This window comes from Oncorhynchus keta, chromosome 27 (genome assembly GCF_023373465.1).
Source record: "Oncorhynchus keta strain PuntledgeMale-10-30-2019 chromosome 27, Oket_V2, whole genome shotgun sequence".
NCBI lineage: Eukaryota > Metazoa > Chordata > Actinopteri > Salmoniformes > Salmonidae > Oncorhynchus > Oncorhynchus keta.
The window spans coordinates 25,613,564-25,634,906 of NC_068447.1; the positions used below are offsets into that span (position 1 = coordinate 25,613,564).

General features: G+C 46.9%; 2 protein-coding genes across 3 annotated transcripts in view; both read right to left on the reverse strand.

Annotated features, from left to right (window-relative positions):
* Window positions 1-213: 213 nt before the first annotated feature.
* LOC118359656 (transcription factor-like 5 protein) lies at window positions 214-4,699 on the reverse strand. Of its 2 annotated transcripts, none has more exons than XM_035738243.1 (7): window positions 4,570-4,699; window positions 3,209-3,904; window positions 2,911-3,061; window positions 2,632-2,794; window positions 2,265-2,463; window positions 1,415-1,556; window positions 214-1,278 (listed from the first exon to the last, which is right to left on the reverse strand). In XM_035738243.1, the coding sequence occupies exons 2-7, from the start codon at window positions 3,901-3,903 to the stop codon at window positions 1,153-1,155; spliced, it is 1,476 nt and encodes a 491-aa protein (XP_035594136.1). In that variant the 5' UTR covers window position 3,904; window positions 4,570-4,699; the 3' UTR covers window positions 214-1,152. The 2 variants fall into 2 exon arrangements, with proteins under 2 accessions (XP_035594136.1, XP_035594137.1); XM_035738244.2 differs by lacking the exon at window positions 4,570-4,699 and adding an exon at window positions 4,136-4,553.
* Window positions 4,700-8,110: 3,411 nt separating this feature from the next.
* The window catches only part of LOC118360284 (death-inducer obliterator 1-like), a 41,748-nt gene continuing 28,515 nt past the window's right edge, over window positions 8,111-21,343 (reverse strand). Inside the window, exons 8-17 of the mRNA XM_052482579.1 lie at window positions 20,567-21,065; window positions 20,106-20,265; window positions 19,776-19,892; window positions 19,434-19,538; window positions 19,073-19,226; window positions 18,079-18,832; window positions 17,151-17,304; window positions 16,890-16,979; window positions 16,590-16,785; window positions 8,111-16,455 (exon numbers count right to left, since the gene is read on the reverse strand). Coding sequence (XP_052338539.1) covers window positions 8,549-16,455; window positions 16,590-16,785; window positions 16,890-16,979; window positions 17,151-17,304; window positions 18,079-18,832; window positions 19,073-19,226; window positions 19,434-19,538; window positions 19,776-19,892; window positions 20,106-20,265; window positions 20,567-21,065 — 10,136 coding nt within the window. The 3' untranslated portion in view covers window positions 8,111-8,548. The remainder of the gene's footprint in view (window positions 16,456-16,589; window positions 16,786-16,889; window positions 16,980-17,150; window positions 17,305-18,078; window positions 18,833-19,072; window positions 19,227-19,433; window positions 19,539-19,775; window positions 19,893-20,105; window positions 20,266-20,566; window positions 21,066-21,343) is intronic.

A 21,343-nucleotide genomic window follows, 5' to 3' on the forward strand; every position in this document is an offset into this window, starting at 1 on the left:
ACCAGTGCTGTAACTATTAAATATACATGACTTTAAATACTATTTATTATTTGTGGGTGACTGTTGTATGTACAGTAAGTTGCTACAGCACCATGTTGTAAGAAATAACAAATAAAGCCACTTTTCAGTAAAACATTACTCTTTTCTACATATCAAGTTAACCAACTGAATGTTTATGCAATCAAACAATCAGGAGATAAACACAAAGGCAAGTACATTAAGTCACATTTATTTTAAATATCTAATATTAAGGTAATATGAAAAACTGTCACGGAAACTGAACTTTTTCCAGAGTTGTATATACAGAGTGGAGCAACACTGAACAATATACATTTAGAAGGCTGCATTTGTTGTTAGTGGTTTACTGTTGCCACAAGTACCAAAAAACCCTGTATAAAACACAGTCAAAATAAATTACAATTGCAGATAAAGATGCACGTATGATTAAAAATGGAACTATATTACATCTGTTAACTAAACTGAAATCTAGTCAGTAGATCATGTTCAACTCCTATCCTAGAGAAACAGTGCCTCCTGTGCATGACTTTCAGTAAAGCATTTTTTTTAATAAAAAGGTTTGTCAGCTCAAAGAATCACAATTATGTAAAGTTGTATAAAAAAACATCTCCTTCCTCATCATACACACTAACCTGATCCATACGAGTCCTGGAGTGCAGTTAAATTTGCATTGTACAATCAAGACCCTCAAAACCACATTGGAATGTTACTTCCATGGTCAAACTTAAAACCTTCACCCATTTTAATTATTGTCAATCATGAGGTTTGGAAGGGAAGCTCGTTTCAAATATTAGTCGAACTTGAACACTTTCAAGCAAAAATAAACATTTATGAAATCTCTTGATACAAAAACTGTGCCCAAATAGATCAAGATGGAAAATTACATGTTGGATGGAGTACATGCTCTGTCAAGGGGGATAATAATCACAGAGGAGAAATAAAGCAATAAACAGAACACCAAAATCCCTTTCCTCCCCCGAAAAAAAACCCCAATCAAATGGATGTCTGTCCCTCTGGCAATACCTGATGCTTTTGTGACACCTAACATTCCAAAGCCAAACCCAATGGATCACAGCTACTCTTGAGGGTAAAATAAATTAATAAATAGAATAATTATTAAATAGGTGTGTGTATTTACTGCTCCGATGCCTGTAGGGTGCTAGATGGCTCTGCTGTCTCCTGGCGGACCATGACCTGGCCTGAGGCACTGCTGGGCTTGAGCCGCTGACCAGTCTTGCCACAGAACGTGCCCTGGAACTCCTGAGGAAGAGGGCAGAGTGAGTCACCACTTTAGGAATACCTGTGCATCAGGACACTACAGCAGCACAACATTGCAATATGTCTGTTGGTGAGGTCATAGCCACGTAGGGATAATCAACTTAGATCAGGCACTCACCTGTTTGATGGAGTCCCCGTACACCTCTCTGACGTACTTGAGGAAGGCGGTGGTCCATTGCAGGGTTGTGGCTTTGTCCGTCTCGTGGTTACAGAATGGCGCCAGCACATTCAGCTCATCACAGCAGAAGCGGATCCTCCTCCTAGAGTAAAAGGTGTTACTGACAGGAACTTCTGTTTGAGGTGTGTACTAAGTGTCAGTGTGTTTTTTTCTTTTATGGTTTAGGTATGGTTTGCTGTGCTGTGAAGCCCTTTTTGACATATGTACCATGTAAAAGTGTGAATGCTAATGAGCAAAAGTAATAACGTGCCCAAGAGAGTAAAACAAGCAACAGTTTGTGTGTCTGAGTATAAGTGTGATGGGTTCAGATTTCTAAAAACTTTGAATATTATTAATCATTAGTTATGCTAGAGACATGAGGGGTGCCATAGTCGAGGGTCTAACCCAGGAGTTAATGGTTATCTGTAGGAGGAAGGGTTATGGTGGGTGCAATTAAGCTTAGAATGTGATGAGTGCAGGGAAAACAATCGCATGTGGCAGTACTGATAAAGGGAGGGAGCTGTGGATAAGAGGGCGAGGTCAGGTAAGATTAAGGGAAGAGGAACAATTTATTGCCTGTATCACTTTGTATCTTTATTGCTAGGCAGGAAACTATGTTTAGCGAGAAGGAGGAGACTCCACCCAAAGTGGGGTACATATACCACCACTATTGCAAACATGTTTTTTGTCGATTCAGCTGTTCGATTCTTTGGGAAGAATAAACCTGGTCTAAGCTTTCATAGTGTCCGTAAAGTTCTTACTCTGATGACTAAAACCTAACAAGTGTAAGCACAAGTGTGGGTCTGATTACCTGCGGTCCCGCTCCTTGCTGTTGTGTCTCTCTCTGCGCTGGCTACTTTCCACTGGTGGCCCTCCTCTCTTTTTTGCGCCTGCTCCTCCAGTTGCTCCAGTTGCTCTTCCCTCCACTGAGTCTGTGACAACGCCAGAGGTCTTGACAGCACACGTTCCACGGGTCCTACTGCGTTTAGCAGGCTTCGCCACAGCATCATCTGAAAGAGATAAAGAGGGTGTTAAGAGTTACAACAACAAAAAAAAAAGAGTTGGATGTTATGTTCAGCAATACTACAATACATGTACAAAATAAGCTGGAGAAAGACTGTACATTAAGTTTTGTTATGAGTGCCCTCCAAATCAAGCTGAACAGTGAACATACATACCTTCCACCTTCACCCAAACTTTCTCCTCTGTTGGGTTGGGGCTGTTGGCGCATGGAACTTTGTCAGGCATCTTGTCTTGCCGATAGCTGAATGTGAAGTTCTTTGGAATGATCAACCCTTGATGCTTATTGGGGTCAAGCATATGAGGGACATTCCCAAATCCCTAAGAATAGAAGAATTGTCAAAACATAGCACTGAATCCCTTCCTTGTAACAATATAAAACAATTACATTTTTATGATTTAGATACAGATTTAGATCAGTAGTATGTTGCTCATACTTGACGGGCGCCGGCGATGGGGTTGAACATGCTTCCATATGGGTATGACAGCTCAATAGGGTTGCCCCGATCTGACCTCACCCACTTCTGTGGTTGTGAATGCATTGCTGCTTCTTGCGCCTCATTTGATTGATGAAGCATTGTCAAAAAACTGTAAAAGAAAGACAAATGTTGAGTAACTCAGTACTTATATGACAATGTGTTTTTAGTAGTGTAGTAGAGAATTTACAGCTGTAAACAAAGTATGGCTAGTATAGGCCTACATTATCATCACTCGAAATGTAGGGATAAAACGTACTTGCTCAGAGCTGCTGATTGCACATCCTGTTGTCTGGGGATGTCACAGGGGGTGCAGTTGAACCTCTTCTCCAAGCGAACTCGGGCGGGTGGGTTGGGCCTAGACAATAGCTGTGTGCTACCGTTGTTGTATGCTTCCAAGCCACATTCTTGGGTCGCATCCACTGCACTCTTGATTTTAGCCAACACGGAGCCGGGGACTTCACAGCAAGTGGTGGGGGTCCGTTCTCCAGGTATAACGTTCCCGTCACTGACCAATACCATTTTAATTTCCTTGATGTCAACCTGTCCACCCTGGTTCAAGCCGCCGAGAATGTACTGCTGCTCATCAGTTGAAGTTGACATAGCATCAGGTGGAGTGTTCGGGGGAGACTTGGCTGGGTATGTAGGTTGGGGTGCAGAGTTTTCCACGGTGAATACGGTAGTGTTGAACCGGGCATCTCCTGATCCCTCTGGACCAGCCGCTTGTGCCTCCATGTGTGACTGGATTATGTGCTGAAGGTGGGTGTACTCCACTTCTGTCATCTCCATCAGGTTGAGCTCAGTGCCCAAAATCTGGCTTTGATCATTTGGAACACACCCGTTTTGGCTCATGATCACCTCGACAGAATCTGGGTTGTACTGCCCCAATGCAGGTGACACATGAATGGTTTTACAAGCAGGTGACACATTAATGGTTTTACATGCCACGGACATCCTGTTGAGAGAAACATATGCTTAATGTCAGTTTAGAACAAGAACAATACTTTCATGTTCAACATAGATATCTATCTGTCTGTTACCGGGGTCTATAACCTTAGCTAAATCAATGGGCTGATCTCTGGCTAACTAGCAAAATACTTTTCCCGCTCTGATCGATCAATCCAGCTCGCGCGTCTTGATCTAAACTGCGCTAACGTTACACTCCAGCTACTATATGACAACTCACTTCACACTGTAGGCAGCCTAGTGGTTAGAGCGTTGGGCCAGAAACCGAAAGGCTGCTCGATCGAATCCACGAGCTAGGCAAGGTAAAATTCTGTTGAACAAGGCAATTAACCGAACCCACTGTTCCGAGGCCGTCATTGTAAATAAGAATTTGTTCTTATTAACCGACTTGGCTAGTTAAATAAAAATACAGTTAACGAGCTACACTTATTCTTACTGAAATGTGGAATATAGCTAGCTATCCAACTAAATAGCTTTTTGAAATTGTACTATTTGGTCAACTTAAAAAGAGTAAACGTACAAATATGCGGTAATGTTAGCTAGCAGATGTTAGCTAGTTAAAGTTAGTTACTGTAGCCAGAAACTTTTCCAATAATTCACTGACTGAAAAGTCACCACCCTTACAATTGTCTCAATTAAACATTTGATAACTACCTGAATAGATGGATATATTTGTATTTAAAATAGTCTTCAATTATAAGTTCATTAATTGATCAAAATCGTCGTCTAAAAACAGGCTCGTGTTTAGAATTTTACCAACCGACTTTGACAGACAGACAAGAGAGCGAACGTGATTAGAAAATAACTTGGGTGGCAACTGACGTCAGGCATTTTCATTGGCTCAAAAACAGAGCCTCTGCTGTCAGTGTCCATGAAAGTTGTTCTAAAATATTTTTTGAGATTTGGTAACTTGCTTGACTGCTCCCATCATTAAATGCTAGTAAATCAAACATTCAACGATGTTAATTATACTGAACAACAATAAGTGGCGAAGCAGTCTAATAAGACACTGCATTTCAGTGCTAGAGGCGTCACTACAGACCCTGGTTTGATTCCAGGCTATATCACAACCGGCCGTGATTGGGAGTCCCTCAGGGCGGCACACAATTGGCCCAGCGTCATCGGGTTAAGGGTTTGGTTTGTTCTTAACGGACTTGCCTAGTTAAATAAATGTTAAATTAACAAAATAAATCTAAAAATGTTCTGAAAACATGGTTCACACAGGCGTAGGAGATCTTATATGTTTTGTTCTATGAGAATCTTCATCAGCTAACAATGGATTTTGGAACATTTATGCAATCAAAAAAAGTATATAGAATTCATAATTCATAAAGGTCATGTTAACTGACTGATATTATCCCAAAGAACAAAACGCAAAAGATCTACGCCTGTGTGAACCTTGTTTTCAGCGTTTATCACAAAACTCCATTAGATTTCTCCATTAATTTCCCCCATAGGAGTGGCTGGACGAACAAAAGGTAACTAATTTCAGGTTTTAGGACGACAAGCTGGCGAGCTCTATGACTGTATACTTTTAACACGTGTAGTACGCCTGTTGGTTGGGCAGATGCATGGACCCTGTATGGACCCTGAGTGATACATGTAGTGCCTGTACAGTGCCTTCAAAAATAGTTCAGACCCCTTGACCTTTTCCACAGTTTGTTATGTTATATCCTTATTCTAAAATGGATATGTTTTTCCTTCCTCATAAATCCACACACAATACCCCATAATGACAAAGTAAAAACAGGTTAAGACATTTTCGCTAATGAATTAAAAACAGAAATAGCACATTTACACAAGTATTCAGACCCTTTACTCAGTACCGTGTTGAAGCACCTTTGGCAGTGATTAGAGCATTGCATCTTCTTGGGTATGATGCTACAAGCTTGGCACATATGTACTTGAGGAGTTTCTCCCAATCTTCTCTGCAGATCCTCAAGCTGTCATGTTGGATGAGGAGCATTGCTGCACAGCTATTTTCAGGTCTCTAGAGATATTCGATCGGGTCTAAGTACAGGCTCTGGCTGGGCCACTCAAGGACATTCTGAGACTTGTCACAAAGCCCCTCCTGCGTTGTCTTGGCTGTGTGCTTAGGGTTGTTGTCCTGTTGGGAGGTGAACTTTCACCCCAGTCTGAGGTCCTGAGCGCTCTGGAGCAGGTTTTCATCAATGATCTCTGTTCGTTCATCTTTGCCTCAATCTTGACTAGTCGTCCAGTCCCTGTGGCTGAAAAACATCCCCATAGCATGATGCCATCATCACCATGCTTCACCGTAGGGATGGTGCCAGGTTTCTTTCAGACGTAACGCTTGGCCATTAGGCCAAAGAGTTAAATCTTGGTTTCATCAGACCAGAGATTGTTTCTCATGGTCTGAGTCTTTAAGTACATTTTTGGCGAACTCCAAGCGGGCTGTCATGTTCCTTTTACTAAGGAGTGGCTTCCATCTGGCCACTCTACCATAAAGACCTGATTAGTGGAGTGCTGCAGACAGAGATGGTTGTCCCATCTCCACAGAGGAACACTAGAGCTCTGTCAGAGTGATCAGGTTCTTGATCACCTCCCTGACCAAGGCCCTTCACTCTCAATTGCTCAGTTTGGCCAGGCGGCCAGCTCTAGGAAGTCTTGGTGGTTTCAAACTTCTTCCATTTAGTAATGGAGGCCACTGTGTTCTTGGGGACGTTCAATGCTGCAGAATGTTTTGGTACCCTTCCCCAGATCTGTGCCTCGACACAATCCTGTCTCGGAACTCTACGGACAATTTCTTCGGCATCGTGGCTTGGTTTTTTCTGACATGCACTGTCAACTGTGGGACCTTATATAGACAGGTGTGTGCCTTTCCAAATCATGTCCAATCAATTGAATTTACCACATGTGGATCAAGTTGTAGAAACATCTCAAGGATGATCAATGGAAACAGGATGCACCTGAGCTCAATTTCAAGTCTCATAGCAAAGTGTCGGAATACTTATGCAAATAAGGTATCCGTTTTCTTTTTAATATATTTCTACAAAAACTTTTTTCACTTTGTCATTATGGGGTATTATGTGTAGATTGCTGAGGATTATTTGTAATGCATTTCACAATATGGCTGTAACGTAGCAAAATGTGGAAAAAGTCAAGGGGTCTGAATACTTTCCGAAGGCACTGTATGTAGCAGCAGATGATAGCCATATAGTCGTGGGCTATACTCGGCCTTGTCTCAGGGTAGTAGGTTGGTGGTTGAAGATATCCCTCTCGTGGTGTGGGGGCTGTGCTTTGGCAAAGTAGGTGGGGTTATATCCTGCCTGTTTGGCCCTGTCCGGTGGTATCGTCGGTCAGGGCCACAGTGTCTCCCGACCCCTCCTGTCTCAGCCTCCAGTATTTATGCTGCAATAGTTTGTGTCAGGGGGCTAGGGTCAGTCTGTTTTATCTGGAGCATTTCTCCGGTCTTATCCTGTGTCCTGAGTGAATTTAAGTATGCTAATTCTCTCTTTCTCCCCCTTCTTTCTCTCTCAGGACCTGAGCCCTAGGACCATGCCTCAGGACTACCTGGCTTGATGACTCCTTTGTGATGACCACTCTGATTATTATTTGACCCTGCTGGTCATCTATGAATGTTTGAACATCTTGGCCATGTTCTGTTATAATCTCCACCGGGCACAGAAGAGGACTGGCCACCCCTCAGAGTCTGGTTCCTCTCTAGGTTTCTTCCTAGGTTCCAGCCTTTCTAGGGAGTTTTTTCCAAGCCACCGTGCTTCTACACCTGCATTTCTTGCTGTTTGGGGTTTTAGGCTAGGTTTTTGTACAGCACTTTGTGACATCGGCTGATGTAAAAAGGGCTTTATAAATATACATTTGATTGATTGTTTAGTTTACCGTAGTTATTGGGGTCCATGTATGTGAAATTTCATGTCATTTTTAAATGAGGCGCAAAGACCCCAAAGCATCAACCACATGAGCAAGAGTTGGATAAACTCATAACTGAGAAAGTGCTTTCACTGTGGGCCTGAGTTTAGGTTAATAATGCCCCAAGGCTTGACCAAAGATAATATGGCAGGACCTTTTGATTATGCATAGGCTACACAATAATTCTAATATTCAATCAATTTGCATTGCAAGCAAAACTCAAACATATGCATACTTAAATTATTAGTCAAAATGTCTATCAGACAAAGCTGATAATTGATTGTGGTTCAAATTAAATGCAAGTATGATCATTCCTTTACTGTTTTTATTGGCCTCGATTCAACAAATTAAAACAGAGTAAAAAAAAAAAAAAGAAGGTTTATTCTAAAACATAATTATCATGAGATGATCCAACATGAAGGCTTTTTCTAATCAGTGAATAGATGACAGCAGTATGGCTCAATAGGTTTGGACTTATACAAAAAAAAAAGACAAAAAAAATATCCATAAACACAATGTACATATCTATTATGTTTGACTTGACATGAGTTTTAATCTGGAAATTCTGAAAAGCACATAATTTGTACAATTTTAAAACTAAATTGAATGAAACAAGGTACGTTCAGTCATGACATTCAAAAAGTTAAGGGTGTTTTATGATGTAGTGAAAACGACTACGTAGTACATTATGAACTGAACCAACTTCAAACTTAGTCCATGCATTTCTGTTAACAGTAGTCTCCAGTCAAACAGGCCCTTTGCTGTCCTGGGGCGTGTCTACCTGGGGCGTTTCTGTTAATTCAACCGTTTTACCCTTTCCCTCCATTTGTTCTTCTTTCTTTCCACTTACATCCTTTAAAATGTCTTGGTCATGGTCTTTTGAGAGTGAACGGTTGTGCAGACTAACATCTCTGTTTGCCTCTCCTTCTCTGCTTGTGGCTCTGCTAATGTCTCTGTCCTTTTCTGTGGGTGTCTTTTGCTTTTCATCTACCTCCTCTCTGGGCCGGTCTACTTCGCTCCCTCTAACCCTTTCTCTCTCCCTACTCACAAGCCTACCTGTCCCCCTGTCCCCCTGTCTTCCATGACTGCCACCCTGCTCTCTCCCATTGTCCTCAGGCAACTGCCTCCCCTGGGACAAGCAGGGCGCTGTGCCCTGGAAGTTAACCGTATCTCGGGGGTTAACACCACGGCCACGTTCTTCAGAGTTGTTTTCTCTGTCTCCATAGTTTCTAATTTCACAGTCTTCTATGGGTAGGCTTGTTCTCCTCGTATCAGGCGAGTGACTGTTCCGCCACTGGTCTTCTCTAAAAGTATCTGGGCTGTTGTTCGGCAAACTCATGAGACCCTCCGGGGGAGTGGGGAGTAAACCTCCTTTAGGCCTCAACGGTCTTACCACTAGCCGTGGACCGTCAAACCGTGGCTGCCCCCCATTGTCTGGGAAATACCCTCGAGATGAGCCTCTGGGCTGGTTGAACCTCGAGGGACGAGGACCCCTGGGGCCATGGAAACCAGGACTTTGTACACCCCTTGATCCTCCAAAATGATTTATTGTTGTGAAGTGATCTCCTCTTATATCTGGACTTCTCATGTCTGGATCTGGGGCTCGCATTTCTTGACCCATGTCTAGCCCTGGACCCCTCGTGTCAGGCCCTGGATCTCTCATGTTTGGCCCTCTCCTTTCACCAAACATGTCTGGCCTTGGGCCTCTCCTATCAAGACTAATATCTGACCCTCTCCTATTCCCCCTAATGTCTGGCCCTGGACCTCTCATGTCTGGCCCTGACCATCTCCCATCACCCATTGAGTCTGGCCCTGGCCATCTCCCATCACCCCTTGTGTCCTGCCCTGGACCTCTCATATCTGGCCCTGTACTCTCATCCCACATGTCTGATCCTGCACCGCTCATGTCTGGCCCTGACCATCTCCTATCACCCCTCATATCTGGCCCTCTCATGTCTGACCCCGGCCCTCTCCTATCACCCCTCTTGTCTGGACCTCTCATATCTGGCCCTCTACTCTCATCCCACATGTCTGGTCCTGCACCGCTCATGTCTGGCCCTGGACCCCTCATGTTTGGTGAAGACCCTCTCCTATCATCCCACATGTCTGGCCCTCTCCTATCACCCCTCATATCTGGCCCTCTCCTATCACCCCTCGTGTCTGGCCCTAGACCCTGCCCTCTGATGTTGGGCTCTTGCTCTCTCGTGTCTGGTCCTGGACCCCTCATGTCTGTCCCTGGTGCTCTCCTATCACCCCTTGTTTCAGGCCCTGGAACTTCCATTTCTGGCCCTGACCCTCTCCTAACCACCCTCTTGTCTGGCCCTGTATCTCTCATGTTTGGCCCTCTCCTACCACTCCTTGTGTCTGGCCATAGACCTGGCCAGCCCATGTCTGGCCCTGTATCTCTCATGTCTGGACCTGTCCCTCTCCTATCACCCCTTGTGTCTGGCCCTCTGATGTCTGGCTCTTGATCTCTCGTGTCTGGTCCTGGACCCCAAATGTCTGGCTCTGGCCCTCTCCTATCACCCCTTGTGCCTGGCCCTGGCCCTCTCATGTCTGGCTCTAGACTCCTCAAGTCTGGCCCTTGCCCTCTCCTATCACCCCTTGTGTCTGGCCCTAGACCTGGTTCTCTGATGTCTGGCTCTTGATCTATTGTGTCTGGTCCTGGACCCCTCATGTCTGGCCCTGGCCCTCTCCTATCACTCCTTGTGTCTGGCCCTGACCTTCTCATGTCTGGCCTTAGAACCCTCAAGTCTCTCCCTGGCCCTCTCCTATCACCTCTTGTTTCGGGCCATGTCCCTCTCATGTCTGGACCTGTCCCTCTCCTATCACCCCTTGTGTCTGGCCCTAGACCTGGTTCTCTGATGTCTGGCTCTTGATCTCTCATGTCTGGTCCTGGACCCCTCATCTCTGACCCTGGCCCTCTCCTATCACCCCTTGTGTCTGGCCCTGGCACTCTCATGTCTGGCCCTGGCCCTCTCCGATTACCCCTCAAGTCTAGCCCTGGCCTTCTCCTGTCACCCCTTGAGTCTGGCCCTAGACCTGGTCCTTTGATATCTGGCTCTGGACCCCTCATGCCTGGCCCTGGTCCTCTCCTATCAACCCTCATGTCTGGCCCTCTCCTATCACCCCAAATGTCTGGCCCTGGCCCTCTCCTATAACCCCTTGTGTCTGGACCTCTCATGTCTGGCTCTGGAGTTCTCATGTCTGGCTCTGGAGTTCTCATGTCTGGCCCTGGATCTCTCATGTCTGGCCCTGGACCCTGCATGTCTGGTCCTGGATCTCTCATGTCTGGCCCTGGACCCTGCATGTCTGGCCCTGGACCCTGCATGTCTGGCCCTGGACCCTGCAGGTCTGGCCCTGGATCTCTCATGTCTGGCCCTGGATCTCTCATGTCTGGCCCTGGATCTCTCATGTCTGCCCCTGGATCTCTTCTATCACCCCTCATATCTGTCCTTGGGCCTCTGATGTCTGGCCCTCTCCTATCACCCCTTGTGTCTGGCCCTAGACCTGGCCCTCTGATGTCTGGCCCAGGACCCCTCAAGTCCTGCCCTGGCCATCTCCTGTCACCCCTTGTGTCTCGCCCTAGACCTGGCCCTCTCATGTCTGGCCCTTGATCTGTCATGTCTGGCCTTCTTCTTTCAGCCCTTGTGTCTGGCCCTGGATCTCTCATGTCTGGCCCTCTCCTATCACCCCTCATGTTTGACCCTTGCCCTCTCCTATCACCCCTCATGTCTGGCCCTGGACCGCCCCTATCACCCCTCACGTCTGGCCCTAAAACCCTCATGTCTGGCCCTAGAACCCTCATGTCTGGCCCTGGTCCTCCCCTATCACCCCTCATGTCTGGCCCTGGACCCCTCATGTCTAGCCCTGGACCTCTTCTCTCACCCCTTGTGTCTGGCCCTCTGATGTTTGCCCCTGGATCTCTCATGTCTGGCCCTAGAACCCTCATGTCTGGCCCTGGACCTCTCATGTCTGGCCCTGGACCCCTCATGTCTAGCCCTGGACCTCTTCTCTCACCCCTTGTGTCTGGCCCTCTGATGTTTGCCCCTGGATCTCTCATGTCTGGCCCTAGAACCCTCATGTCTGGCCCTGGACCTCTCATGTCTGGCCCTGGACCTCTCCTATCACCCCTTGTGTCTGGCCCTGGATCTCTCATGTCTGGCCCTGGACCCCTCATATCTGGCCCTATCCCATCACCCCTCAAGTCTGGCCCTGGCCCTCTCCCATCACCCCTCATGTCTGGCCCTCTCCCATCAACCCTCATGTCTGGCCCTGGATCTCTCCCATCACCCCTCATGTCCGGCCCTGGACCTCTCCCATCACCCCTCATGTCTGGCCCTGGATCTCTCCCATCACCCCTCATGTCTGGCACTGGACCTCTCCCATCACCCCTCATGTCTGGCCCTGGCCCTCTCCTATCACCCCTTGTGTCTGGCACTAGACCTGGCCCTCTGATGTTTGGCCCTGAATCTCTCATGTCTGGCCCTCTCCTATCACCCCTCATGTCTGGCCCTGGCCTTCTATCACCCCTCGTGTCTGGCCCTGGTCCCATCATCTCTGGACCTCTGATTTCTGACCCTCTCCTATCATCCCTCATGTCTGGCCCTGGCCCTCTCCTATCACCCCTCATGTCTGGCCCTGGCCCTCTTCTATCACCCCTCATGTCTGGCCCTGGTCCTCTCCTATCACCTCTCATGTCTGGCCCTGGTCCTCTCCTATCACCCCTCATGTCAGGCCCTGGTCCCATCATATCTGGACCTCTGATGTCTGACCCTGGGTTTCTCCTTTCCTCCCCAATATCTGGATCTCTCCTCTCTAAACTGCTGGACCGCTCCCCATTGTTGTTTGGAGAGGCCATGTGGGGAGGACCTTGTGACGGTATCTGGGTTTCTATCAGAATTTCTGAAGGGCTCTGTATACTGTGCTCCCTTGGTGTTACCAGCGAGGCATGAGCAGGTCTTACCACTCCCTGTCGACCATCGAAACGGAACCGTGGTTGCCCCCCTGGGAAGTGCCCTGGATATGAGCCTCTGGGCTGGTTGAACCTCGAAGGACGAGGACCCCTGGGGCGGAAACCAGGACGATGTACTCCCCTTTGATCCTCAAAATGTCCTCTTTGAACAGGTGAGATCATCCTTGGACTGCTGAAATGAGTCGATGTTGGTCTCTCTCCTCCAAAGTTAGCTGTTGGTGTGAAGTGGTCCATTCTCATGTCTGGACTTCTCATATCTGGATCTGGGTCTGGCATTTCAGGAGCTGTCATGTCTGGTCCTGGACCTCTTCCATCATCCCATATGTCTGGCCCACCCCTCATGTCGGGCTCTGGCCCTCTCCTATCACCCCTCATGTCGGGCTCTGGCCCTCTCCTATCACCCCTCATGTCAGGCTCTGGCCCTCTCCTATCACCCCTCATGTCGGGCTCTGGCCCTCTCCTATCACCCCTCATGTCTGGCCCTGGATCTTGCATGTCTGGCCCTAGACCTCGCATGATTGGCCCTGGACCCCCCATCTCTGGCCCTGAACCTTGCATGTCTGGCCCTGGACCCCTTCTATCATCCCACATGTCTGGCCCTCTCCTATCAGCCCTCATGTCTGGCCCTGAACCCCTTCTAGCATCCCACATGTCTGGCCCTCTCCTATCAGCCCTCATGTCTGGCCCTGAACCCCTTCTATCATCCCACATGTCTGGCACTGGCCCCCTCATGTCTGGCCCAGGTTCTATCATATCTGGACTTCTGATGTCTGGGCCTTGGTGTCTTCGTCCCTCCCTCATATCGGGATCTCTCCTCTCTAAACTGCTGGACCGCTCACCGTGGTTGCTTGGAGAGGCCATGTGGGGACGACCTTGTGAGGAAAACTGGTTCTCTCTCATAATGTCTGATGGGCTCTGTGCAATGTGTTGCTCCTTTATTTCTGGTTGAATAGGCTCACCTCCATTGTCATGATTCTGGTTGGTGCCTCTTTGTTTTCCGAGCAGCTCTAGGGGTCTTACTACTAGCGGATTATGTGGACCATCAAACCGGGACCGTGGTGACATCCACCTTGAGGTACGAGGACCCCTGGGGCGGAAACCAGGACAAGGTGCTCCCCGTTGATCCTTTAAATTTCCTCTTGGAACAGATGAGGGGATCCTTGGACTATTAAAATGGGGCGATGGTGATCTCTTTCCTCCAAAGTAAGTTGTTGGTGAGAAGTGGTCCTCTCTCATATCTGGACTTCTCATATCTGGTTCTGGACCTCTGATATTTGGACTTGGATGCCTCATTTGCGGCCCTCTCCTTTCACCCCTCATGTTTGGCCCGGGTCCCATCATATCAGGTCCTTGGTTTCTCCTTCCCTCCCTCATATCAGGATCTCTCCTTTCTAAACTGCTGGACCGCTCACCCTGGTTATTTGGAGAGGCCATGTGGGGAGGACCTTGTGAGGAAAACTGTTTTTCTCTCATAATGTCTGATGGGCTCTGTACACTGCATTGCTCTAGTAGTTCCAGTTGAGAGGGCCTATCCCTATTGTCTTGAAGCTGGATGTTGGGGCCTTGCTCGTTGTTGGGCCCTTTTGATGGTGATCCCAGCAAGCTTTGAGAAGGTTGTTGATCCGCAGGCTTCTGGGGAGTGGGATTCTCATGAGGCATTTGATGTCCTGTGTCCTCAATCTCTCCGTGTGGTGGACCTCCAGAATCACAACGATCACCCAGTGGTTCATCAATGTCCTGTCTTTCAAGAGGGGGCTGAGGTGAGTCATTAGCCTCCATGACCAGTGCTGGAGTTGGACTTGTAGGACCCATGTCTTCAGGAGCCTCTGGGCCCTTTGAGTTATCCCACACTGGAGGAGAAGTCTCCCTTTGACCCTTTGAGAGTCCCCTAGAGCCAGAATCTTGTTTTTGTCTTGGTGAAGATGGGGATCTTCTATGGCTACCAGAGCTGCGTCGAGAAGTACGCTCTTTATGAGGGATATGGCGGCCTGGGCGCTCAGAGTGGTGACGACCTCTGTGATATGGTCGGCTCCTCTCACCCCGTCTGTGTCTTTCCCTTCGCCTATCAGAGTGTCCAGGGGACCGGCGGCCAGATCTACGAGGAGGGCTTTCTTGGCGGTCCCTGACTTTACGGTCCCGTCTTTTCGGTGAGTGAGTATCTGGTTGGCTGCTACGCTTACGCCTCTTATCAGGAGTGTCATTGCGTGATGCACCACGACACGAGCTAGACACTGAGGAGTCACGAGAACGCTCAGAACGCCTTGCTGAATCTGATCGAGTTGAGGTTTTCGCCTTTTCTTCTCCATTTGTGTCTTTCAGCTCATCAAAGATAGTGTCATCCTCTGGGTCGTAAGCTACATCAGAGTCCTGGATCTCACCAGCTTCAGGATCTGAATTGTCTGTTGCCTGAATACTTTCCTTTTTAATCTCTTTAACCCGCTTTGGTGATGCATTGGGCATTTCCACATTTCTTGACACTGAAAGAGGTACAGTCTTGGTCTCTCTCTTAATCTCCTGTTTTATTGGTACTTCTGTTTCCTCTGTTTTCAAAATACCTTTCAAAGCTCTTTGATTGACTGAAGGATTTGCCTCAGACTGCTCTCCTTCACTCTGCTGTGTTTGTAAGTGAGACAGCCCAGATTTAGTAGGGGGAGACATCAAGGCATCGGAAACAGAGAAATGGGCCATGAACATGCCCACTGCCTCTCTCTGCTGACGCAGTGCCTCCTCCTGCTCCTTCAGCTGCCGTTTCTGCTCCTCAATCTGCCTGTTGAGATCCTCAAGCATTCGCTGTTGTTCAGTCAGAGTAGCGGCTGACACAACCACAGCACCAGTAATGGGGCGGCTCAGAGGGGCTGGAGCTGGACTGGGATCTGGGAATGGGTCTTGTACTGGAGCTGGGACTGGGGTAGGAGCTGGAGCTGAAGTTGGAGCTGGGACTTTCACTACACCGACCCCATCCTTGTGCATATCCTCAAAGATAGTCTCATCCTCAGGGTCGTAAGCCACGTCGTCGTCATCTGTACACGTGGCCTGAGTGGCAGCATTCGTCTCAAACATTTTATCTATATTAATTGGGGCAACCCTTCCATAGCCCATTGCTGGATCATACTCCTCCTCCGGGTCATATGGTCGATCATATTCATTTTCCTCCTCCTCAATCTCTTTGACTTTGGATTTCTGTCCGTACTGCTGTACTATCGGATCTACCATTGGGGGAGGGGGCAAAGTGGTTGGAAGGGGCACTGCTGCAACTGCTGGGACTGCATGAGAGTCCTTCCCAAACAGTGACTTCAGGATGGTCTGCAGGGGAGTGGTGGATGTGCTAGTGATGGGGGGTGGGGCAGAAGCAGGGAGAGCAGCTCTGATGGAGGACAGAAGTGATGGAATAGTCAGTGAGCCAGAGGAGGAGGAGTCTGATGGGGATCCAGTGGAAGGAGGGGAACCAGGAGGGGTGGACATGATGGGCATCGCTGGGTCGTAGGGCAGGAATTCCTCCGTCCTAGGGTCAGACCCATACAGCGTAGGGGGTCTCGGGAGGACAGTATCTCTGGAGTCTTTGGATATGTGGATCTTGGCTCTCTTCTCTTCAACCTCTTGTGGCAAGCTTCCCGCACGTTTGGGTTTCTGGCAAATAACCAGTCCCAAAAGAAGATTGGGGCGATTCTTCTCAAAGCCTGTTAAATAAACAGGGAGTAGAGAGATTCGTTTTGAATGATAAAAAAAAATAGCATCAAAAAATATATACCAGCATTCAAATGTCAGTGTGGCATCTGTGTAGCCTTCTACATACATGTTGGCCTTTTCTTACCTGATCCTTCGAAGGGTTGGAGTTTGGAAGGAATGGACTCCTTCGCACTGAGTGGGATGAGGTAGATGTCTTTAATGCTGCGGCTGTTGTTGGCCACCACCCCGAAGCGCCGTCTGCTGCTGAAGTAGGAGAACAGAGACACATAGGCCACTTCCTCCTCCTCTGTCGCTGGGTGGAACCGGATCACACACAGCTCCTGTGGACCAATAATAATAATCTCTTATCATTGAGACAGGGTCTGTGTATGTGTTTCTATCTAAATTGTATAGTTTCTTTCATAATGACATAGGGAGGGCTTGCCTTTGTAACAGAGGTCTTCACTCTCCCGATGTAATCCCACACAGTTTGAGGCATGATTCTTCCACCAAGCTGTATGGTATCAGGCAGATCCTAAACAAAATAAATGTTTTGTTAATATCCATATAGACCAAACTGCTAAGATGTTTATGAAAGGTATTGACTTAAATGTTCACAAATAAACAAATCTAAAGACATCTGACAATGCTCTCCTATTTCTTTTCTTGCGGTCATGGTAGCAAAGTTATATGTTATATTCATTACCTCTTTGAGATATTCAGAAGGCCCGGAGACCAGATAGCCCTTGGTGACGAACTTGGCCACGCTGATCATGTTGAGGAAGCCCTTCCACACTACTTCCTGCTTGGCCAGGAACTGGGTTGTCTCTCCATCTTGAGGGGAGTGGGAGTTCACAGCCCTGCAAACACATCATCACAATTAGAGTCCATTACTGCCCATTCACTCAGCTGTAAATCAAATATAACACATAGAGGAAGAAACAAGAGTTATATTCTGACTGAAATGAACATGCACTATGTGAGGGAAATTACAAGATTATGTTATAATACTGTCATTGCATCAAATGGTTGTTTTATGCAACAGAAGAGGGTTCTTATAACTATTGCATCTGTGTGAACTGTAAGTGGGCCTCTGGGGGGCTTAATACTGACAGAAGATTTACGATGCTTTGGGTGATAAACCTAACAAGACCACACTCCATAGCATGGGTTAATGTTTCTGTTGGTACCAGGGAAAGATGGCTCGGGGCCAGACCATGGTTTCTACACAATGAGAACAGTCTTTACAGCAGATCTTTCATACAAATCTTAACCTTGTGACCCATTCCACACATCTGTTGTTTGTCATGTGGACTAAAAGTGGATCTTTGCTATAAAAGTTATTTGTATCCTTTGTGTCGGGGCTCTCAATTAATCATCTGAGGGTGATTCATCGACCAGCCATCATTATCGCAGAGCACTCAACCGATTCACTTTATATGTGTGTGTTGTATTGACCTGCTCCCTTATTAATAAGTGAATAAAGATTTAGTTTAAGTATAACTCTGACTTGTGTGATAAGTTTGTCTCACCTAATTTGATAGTAAAGAAATTAACCACCACAACTAATTATCATAAAACACATTCTTATCAAGGATCACTTGTAGTGATGGTGGCAAGTTGAGAGGAGATACCTTGAAGAGGATGAAGAGGATCCTGAAGAACCATAGAACGATGAGGAGGATGGCTTCATCAGGATAGATTTGGGTAATGCTGGCATTGGTGGAAGGGATGGGGGTGGTGGCAAGGGCATGAATGTCTTGCTCAGAGTAACACTCTGTTTCGCTGGGACATAAGAGACTTGTGGAGGTGGGACTTTAGACATGGCGACAGTTGCCATGGCAGGAGTGCGGTTGCCAGCGGTGTGGGGGTCACCAGACATAACAGCAGAACGGTTGCCAGCAGTGCGAGGATCACGCCTTGTAATGGTTACCGTAGAAACAGCCGGAATCATGACTGGGGTATACATTCTGGACGGTGTCTTGGCTTTGCAGGTTTCCAGAATGGGGGAGGCGGGAGAATCCATGACAGGGGAGGCAGGGGATTCCAAAATGGGGGAGGCAGGAGATTCCATTGGTGGAGAAGCGGGAGATTCCATTGTGGGTGAAGCGGGGGATTCCATGATGGTTAAGACAGAGTCATCCTCCATTAGGGGGGAGGCAGGGGAACCCATGGTGGGGGAGTCGGGGGGTGCAAGGAGGGGTGATTCATCTCCTGCTGGAGTTCTCCATCCTCTCTCCTCTGTTCTGGGATCTGTTCTGGCATACATCCAGGGTGGCCGAGACGGCCTGTCTTTCCATTCGTCTGGATATGTGGAGGATGACGATGACCCAGAGAGTTTAGACTTCTTGGGTACAGGCTCCTCCTCACCCTCAACTGTTATCTGACCTGAAGGGCAGAAACAGACACCAATCCACACAAAACACTGGTTAGCAGCATCAGTACACTCAACACCATAGAAGTTCAGTAAATCATTCATTTGACGTTGGGAGTGATTGTGGTTTATATCAACACTGTTGCCCTTCACTAAAATTGATACAGTGCAGAAGGCCAACATGATATTATGGTGTTCGTTGGATGTTGTTGTAGTGTGTACACTGTCATTTTACTTCATATTTTTTTATTTACCTGTGCAGATCTTGCACTTGAGGTCAAACAGGTGAGCTCTGTGCTCGGCAGTTGTGTCTTTCAGCATGCAGCTGAGGATGTCTGGGACTGAGCTGTTTTGGCTCGACTGGTTAGGTCTGGCCTTAGGGGTAGCAGGGAGAGTGCTCTTCTGTTCCTGAGAAAAGAGGATCATGTCACGCATTTATTAAAACGTTACACACAGATGCACACTCAGATACAGACACACTGACATGCTCATCTAAAAGGTATGCTATATTTGAAGATGAACTGATCACATATTGAGGGCGATATAATTTCCTAGATATTTTACTGCATTAGTATGAGTAGACAATACGTGGTATATAATACATGTTGTACATACCATGTGTCTACTTGGCCTAAAGGGAAGACTAGGTAGATCAACCTTCACTGGCTCAGGCGCTGGATTTGGCAGCACACATGTGGCTTTGGGACCAGACTCCAGGACCTGCAAGACACACAGACAACATCTCAATCAGCTGGTAAAGTTTTGGATAATAAATATAGTTCTAAGTGAAGAATTATGGTGAATTTTGTATGTTATTATTTGTAAATTTTTGTATTTTAGTATCGTGCACAACATTAAAACTCGAATGGTCTTCTTTAGTTTATTATTATTATTATTATTATTATTATAGGTTTATGGCTTAGATTAAGTTTCTGCATAAGCTATATTATACTGTACCTCTGGAGTGTCTTTTTTGTTCGGCTCTGAGACCTTTGTAGCCTGCATGTCCCGCTGGCTCATCCTGGCCAGTCTGAAGGGACTGACCTCACCACGGATGACGCTGTAGAACAAACCCTGGAGACCCACCCAAATAAGAGACAATCAATGAAGCGTACTACCACATGGTGAACTACAAGTCTAGTTTGTCAGACGGGGGCACATTTGTTACATTGAATTTTTCTTTTCATAACGTTTTGAATGAAATGCTGTATAGCAGAGAATTATATATGTGGATTTATTTTGTATGACAAGGCATATGTGATTTTTTTTTGCTGTCTATAGACCAACCTTATTTTTGGGGTCTTTAAGGTTGAACATGATGGTTCGGTACTTGTTCATGTACTTGCTATCTGTATTGTTAAATATGTTAAACATCTCCGTCTCGATGCTGGTGACCAGCTTCGCCACTTCACTCTCAGACCTCTCCAAATCGTCACAGTCGCACACCCTTATAAAATCAAAATGCAATTAGTCATCTTTTAATAACATTTTTGCCCTACATTCAAAAGAGAGCTCAATCAATGTGTGTGTCCGAAATGGCACGCTACCCCTATATAGTGGACTACCTTTGATGAGAACTATGGGCTCTGGTCAAACCTAGTGCACTATATAGGGAATAGGGTGTCTTCTCAGACTAAGCCATCATTTCTTTGTCAATCAATGTGATCCAGTTTGTGTGTGTGTGTGAGAGTGTGAGTGTACTTTTCTAACCACCATGTATATTTTGTCATCTCTTTCTTTATATTCACCTCTTGAACATGATGTTGGTGAGAGAGCGTTGGATGCTCTGCCTGACCTGGTTGTTGGCTGGCTGAGGGGGTCTGGAGGAAGGGGCGATAGGGGCTGGGGACACGGGCAGGATCCTAGTTTCATTCATTGGGGTGGGGGGTGGAGGTGAGGGTAGAGTGGGAGTCACGAGGGGTTGAGGCTGCTTCTTGGGGATGGTGAAGGACGTCTTGCCGATCCTCAGGGCCCCTGTTTCGTGGTGTCTGGAGGCTGAGGTGCTTGGGGCCTCAAGGGTCGGAGAGTGGCTGGATTTGGGGTGATTGGGTTGTTTGACAGGGGATGTATCGACAGAGGGTTTCCTGGAGACACTGCAGCTGTTTGCTGGTCTCTGGGTTTTACCTGGAGCACTTTCCAGAGGAGGGGAGGATTCAGTGATGATGTCTGAGGGAGAGTTATCTGGAGAATGTGTCTGAGGAGAAATGGGCTCAATCTCAACCTCTACCTGCTCACTGGCCTTTCCAGCTGTTAAAAAATAGAATAACAGGGGAACTGAATCAGTGCTGATAAATCAATATAGCATCTGGTAGCTATGAATATAATCAACAAAACGTATAGGAAGTCAGTGTAATAAGCCATGAGGTCAATATGTTAACATATGTGTGTGTTATTACCAGTTAATTAAGTATGTAATGTAATGTATGAACAGTGCACCCATGTGATTAACCACTACCAATGAATCAGCTTCAAAATGGTCTTTCTTAGGCTGAGATGTACAGTGTGATGAGATTATCTTTGTTCGA

Coding starts and splice junctions, on each gene's coding strand:
- LOC118359656 (XM_035738243.1), bottom strand. CDS start 3,903: ATGTCCGTGGCATGTAAAACCATTAATGTGTCACCTGCTTGTAAAACC. Junction 1,557..2,264: donor AGCAAGGAGCGGGACCGCAG/GTAATCAGACCC, acceptor CTTTTACTCTAG/GAGGAGGATCCGCTTCTGCT. Junction 1,279..1,414: donor ACGGGGACTCCATCAAACAG/GTGAGTGCCTGA, acceptor CCTCTTCCTCAG/GAGTTCCAGGGCACGTTCTG.